Source organism: Octodon degus, unplaced genomic scaffold (genome assembly GCF_000260255.1).
Source record: "Octodon degus isolate 3935 unplaced genomic scaffold, OctDeg1.0 scaffold00018, whole genome shotgun sequence".
Taxonomy (NCBI): Eukaryota; Metazoa; Chordata; class Mammalia; order Rodentia; family Octodontidae; genus Octodon; species Octodon degus.
Window position 1 is genome coordinate 22,005,034 of NW_004524594.1, and position 5,665 is coordinate 22,010,698.

The window sequence follows — 5,665 nt, forward strand, 5'->3', positions numbered from 1 at the left end:
AAAAAAAAAAAAAAAAAAAACCTGTATCAAACTATCACATGGTATCCCACAAATATGTGCCATTTTAAATATATCAAAAGTTAGTGAGGGAAAAGGAATCTTAATTGCTCCAAAGGGGTCTGTGGAACCCCTAGGGGTTCCCTGGGAAACCAAGTTTGAAAACTATGAACTCTGTCTAAAACCTTGTCCAGTTCTGTGATGGAGAAAGCACACGCTAGATGCAGAGAGAGGCCAAGGCTAGCTCCAGGCTATACCTGCTTGCCTGGCCCAGGTTTTTGTTCCCCACAGGCCAAAGCACTAGATCCCCACTGACTCATGGATAAGGCAGAGGAGGTTGGGGGTGACTGATGGGTCTGTCCTGTAAGTGTCCAAAGTGCCCCTGGAACAGAGACCTGGCCCCAGGGACTACACTTACCTGAGCTTCTGCCACAGCCAGATGAGGACAGCCGATTGCTGCCCCTGCTGGTATGCCTGCGATTCCTGTTCGTGCCTCTCTTCATGCTGTGCCATGTGCCCGAGCGAGCACGGCTACCCATCCTCTTCCGGCAGGATGCCTATTTCATCACGTTCATGCTGCTGTTTGCCATCTCCAATGGCTACCTGGTGTCCCTCACCATGTGCCTGGCGCCCAGGTCTGGGGGACTATTGGGGCACATGCTGGGACTAGGGAGGGGGCTGGTTGTTGGAAAAGGGACAGCTATGAGGGAGGGGGACTTTTGCCCTGGCCAGCTCAGTTTGTCCCATACCTGGAGCTACAGAGATACCTACCACAGTAGCCCAGGAACTGGTTCTGGGGCTGCCTCCATAGCCTCAGTTTCTCCATCAGTATATCAAAGAGTTGGACTGTCATCCCTCAGAACACATCTAGCTCCAAAATTCTCTGTTGAAGGAGAACTGGTTTTGATCAAAAGCAGGGTTTGGGGATTGTTTCCTCCAGAAGCAATAGAGTTGAGAATCTCAGGAGAGGAAAGGTAACAGGAGGGTCAGCTTAGGGACATTTTGTCAAGAAAACTGAGGGATGGCTTTGTCCAGTGACCTCATTTTACAGATGGACAAACTGAGCCCAGAGAAGGGCCAGATTGCAACGACACAGGGCTGGGGCTAAGGGCTTTGGGGCTACTCCAGATCTGCGCCCAGTGTTTTCTAAGCATTTCTACTTCTGTGTATTCTAGGCAGGTGCTGCCACATGAGAGGGAGGTGGCTGGTGCCCTTATGACCTTCTTCCTGGCCCTGGGACTCTCCTGTGGTGCCTCTCTCTCCTTCCTCTTCAAGGCGCTGCTCTGAAGGGGACATCAGGGCTCCCCACAGCCCTCTTCTCATTGCCCTTCTGCAACTGAGACCGACCCAGACCCAAGAGAAGGAACAGGCCAAACTCAGGCCTCTGCTGAGCCTGGGCCCTTCACCTATATGTGGTCAGAATGGGCAGAAGCTGCTCTCCATCCCCAGCTGGTGGCCACTTGTGTTCTATAAGAAACAGCCCACCACAGGGCGTCCTGTCCTTCACCAGGGATGGGCTAGGGTGAAGAGGGACAGGCTTTACTGAAGTGGGTGATCAGGGAAAAGGGCACAGGGCCAGGGCTCTTCCTGCCATAGGACTGCACCTGTTCACCCAGAAGCCACTTGCTGAGACTCAGGCGCAGAGCTGCCTACCAGTGGGGCTGCTGAGGGTGCGGCCGATACGACCTGGGGCGGTTGGCGGGGGACAGGCAGGAGTCCCTGTGGTCCCATCCTTCCCGCCCAGAGCCAAGCGTGCTAGGGAAGTTTTTTGGGGGGTGTCTCTGAGGGTGCTCAAAGGGCCAGGCTCTGACCCTCAAAACAGTGTTTTCATGGCCAGCACCTAGTCCTTACTCCCCAGAGACCAGCTGGGCCCAACTTCCAGAATGACAGCCTGCATGTGGGGGGAGTACACTTTCCAGTTTGTAAAGGTTCTTTCCCTTCCCGCCCTCCCCAAGCCTTACTGAGGCCTTGAGAGAAGTTGAGCAGGGGTCTGTCACCCTATTGCACAGGTGAGGAAAATGAGTCCCAGGAGGAGTGAGTGGTCCATGGTAGAGCAGGGACACTGGCCCCATCTCTCCATGCCCTGCAGGTGCTATTTCTCCTATGTGTCACCTGCTCCTCAAGGGGCTCAGGACAGGAGCCCTAAGCATATATCCCACCTTTTCTCCCCAATTCTTCCAGATTGCCTGCTGCTGCTCCCAGATCTAATTATAGCCCTTTGTTTGTATGATGTGTTCAGTGTTTCTTTCCAAAGCATTGGCTCAGCTGGTCTCAGCGAGCTGGGTGGGGTAAGGGTGACTGACGCAAGATAATGACTGTGGTAGTTGAAATAGTCCCCATGGCAGACCCTCCAGGGAAGGTTCATTCCGTGGACCACTGTTCACAGATACCTGCCCTGGGCCAGGCCTTTGCTAGCTTGGAGACCCTGAAAAAGGGAGTTGTTCTCGCTCCCAAAGCCATGAGAAGCAATTAGCCTGTGGTGGGGCACATGAGGGTCTCCAGAAGCCTGTCAGACAGGAGTCCAGAAGAGGGCGCTGCTAACCCTACCTGAAGAGCAGGGCAGGCAGTCTGGGGAATGCTTTCCCCAACTGAGTCTTCAAGGACAAAAATGAGTTCTTGGTTGAGCTGGAGGTGCTAAAGTATATAAAAGGCACAAACATGGAATATCCAATAGGGACTTCTACAGGGGTCCCAGGAGACAAAGGAGGGGCAGGAAAGAATGAGATGAGAGCAGTGGTTACAGTCAGGTGATGGAGGGTCTTCTGTGTAGGATTAAGAGGCCTCGCTTCATCCTGTAGCACTGAAGGACAGGGTCAGATCTGTACTTAACAAGGAGCCCTTGGGCTGCATGGGGCAAAGGCAGAGGTCATGGCTGGGTTGGTTCTGGCAGGCAGAGGGAGGCCAGGACAACGGATGGAAGGCATGGAGTGCCATGGTTAAGGTCAGACAGGCTGGCCCAGCTTCCTAAGATCCAGACCTTTACTAGTGGGGACCTGGGACCTGCCTGAGCATGGAGTACTGGAGGAAGTCAGAGCTAGAGCTCAGGCACACGATTCTGGGCCAAATGAGCTGGAGTCCCAGGACTCTTGCAGAGACCTCTAGACTTGGTTGGACCATCTGACTGGGACTTGGAGAACAGGACCAACATTTGGCAGGTACCCTTCTCCTTCACTTCTGAGACAGTTGTTTTACCCCCAGTGCTCCCTAGGCCTGCTTTGGCTTTGTGGTCATTAGAGTTGCCATGTTATTTTATTTTTGTGGGGTTTTTTTTTTTTTTTTTTTTTTTTGGTACCAGGATTGAACTCAGGACCTTGTACTTGCCAGGTAGACACTTAGCCACTGAGCTATCTCCCCATCCCTATCATGCTATTCTAGATGAAGTCAAGTAGCATGTTTATTTGCTTTCTTGCTTTTTCTTCTCAGGGCTTCTTGGCAAAAGCATATTTACCTGAGGTTACCTGGCTAAACCCCCTTTTCTTTAGAAGCCTAAAGACTTTATAGGATCCAGGAAGATAGCTCAGCAGCATAAACATTTGCCTGGCAAGCATAAGATCCTGACTTTGATGTCTGGTACTACAAAAAAAATTAAATAAATAAATAAAAATAAAAAGACTTTATGAAGCAGAAGTTCTGGGCACTAATATCCCCATTTTACAGATGAGTAAACCAAAGTTGTTCTGCAAGACTGTAAGTAGTGATATAGAATATTCCAAGGACCCGCCCCTTTAAAGAAACACTGAACAGATAAGCAAGAATTGTTGGAATTAACTTCATTAGAACTCAGCTAGGAAATCATCTAAGCTTACATCATCAAGTGAATGTTGGATCAGGAAAGAAGCAACTAAAAATGATAGGAGAGTTTTGCAGCACTTTATTTTTCCTTGCCCTCTTCCTTTTCTGGGGTTGGTGGTGGCTGTCAAGATGGGATTCCCAGGGCAGGACCGTGGTCCCTAATTCTAGAGGGAGCAGAACAGACCTTGTTGTAAAGCAATGATACTGAGCTGTGTGGGCCTGCTCAAGTGCTACAAGCAGGGCTGACACCAGCCACTTGGGCTTGTTGTAGAGTGTGCATATTATTGCGTGCCTGTAGTCCTAGCATTCCTGGAGGCTGAGACAAGAGGTTTTAAGTTCAGTTGAAGCCAAGCCTGGGGAACTTAGTGACATAGGAAGATGTTGTCTCAGAATAAAAACTTTATAAAAGGGCTGAAGCTGGAGCTAGTGCAAAAGCCCTGAGTTCAATCCCCATATATACCACAACAAAATCAGTCAATCCCAGGATGGAGAGCCTCTACTCAGAAGGAGAGCAGTTCTCCAAAACACTGAAAGGCAAATCAACAACCCATACTGTCTGGAGAAAAGACGATAGATAAGACAGACAACAGACATGCTGAAAAGTCTGGGGGGAGAAGCTGGTGAGAGATTTTTTGAGAAAATGAAAAGTTGGGGCTAGTGAGATGGCTCAGTGGTCTAAAGCACCTACTTAGAACAAGCTTAGCAAAGCACAGGGACCGTGGTTCAATCCCCCAGCACCACATGCCAGCCAACCCCGCCCCCTGGTGGGCTGAGCTGGCCACACGCACACACACACACACAAAAGAAGAAAGAAAGAAAGAAAGCCTTAAAAAAAAAAGTCAAGAAATTAAATAATAAATAAATAAATGTTTAAAAAAAAAAAAAGAAAGAAAAAGTTTCCTCCAATTTCAGGGAATTTAGCCTGGGCATGGTAGCACCCACCTGTAGTTCTTTCTAACACTGAGGAGGCTGAGGCAGAAAAATTGCTATGAGTTTGAGATCATCCTGGGCTGCATAGTTTAAGACCAATCTGAACTACATACCAAGACCCTGTCTAATTTAGAAAGTCATATGATACACACAATTGAATACTATTCAGCCACAAAGAGGGATAAATTTATTTATTTATTTATTTATTTATTTATTTATTTATTTATTGGTGGAACCAGAGATTGAACTCAGGCCCTTGCGCTTGCCAGGGAAGCACTTATTCCACTGAGCCATCTCCCCAGCCCCTAAGTAATTTTTAAAAAATGGATGCACTACAAGATCATAATGCTAAGCCAAATAACTCAGACATACAAAGTTAAACATTGCATGACTTCTCATATGAGAAACACAAATATAATTTAAAGAGCAAACAAATGATAGAAAAATGGACATAGACCTTTTGCAGACGGGAAGGAAATCCAGGGATGGAGGACGAGGGTAAGGGAGAAAGGGAAAGAGAAATAAAGCAAATAAAGCTAAGATCAGATAAATTTCCCATGATGAATGTGTCCACTATGTACCCACAACATGTACTACTAATAAAGTCCTACAAATGATGGCAAAATACATGTTTAGAGGAGACCTGAGAAGACCCTATATTTTCTGATCTTTAGGACCACACAAGTGGGAAGTGAGGGCTAAGGCCAAGTTGTAAACAGCTAAACTAGATGTTGAAAGAGAACTCCAGGGCTGGTCAGATAGCTCAGTGGACTAAAGTGCCTGCTTAGGTAGAGCACATGTGCCTGGGGTTCAATCCCTGCTGTGCTATGTAGTGAGACCCTGTCCTAAGTTCATTGAGAGAGACAGAGAACTCCAACAGAGGGAAAGCTGCAAAGGCTGGGTGAAATTTTCTTTTTATTCTTTTTTTATATAAATTTTTTTTAAA

General features: G+C 47.9%; 1 protein-coding gene across 4 annotated transcripts in view; it reads left to right on the forward strand.

Annotated features, from left to right (window-relative positions):
* Positions 1-2,212, forward strand: part of Slc29a2 (solute carrier family 29 member 2) — a 10,188-nt gene extending 7,976 nt beyond the window's left edge. For 3 of the 4 annotated variants that reach the window (XM_023710799.1, XM_023710801.1, XM_004627197.3), the window contains 2 exons: positions 433-632; positions 1,173-2,212. In XM_023710799.1, the coding sequence (XP_023566567.1) occupies positions 433-632; positions 1,173-1,284 (312 nt within the window). In that variant the 3' untranslated portion in view covers positions 1,285-2,212. The remainder of the gene's footprint in view (positions 1-432; positions 633-1,172) is intronic. The other variant, XM_023710800.1, reaches the window with a different exon arrangement.
* Positions 2,213-5,665: the final 3,453 nt, after the last annotated feature.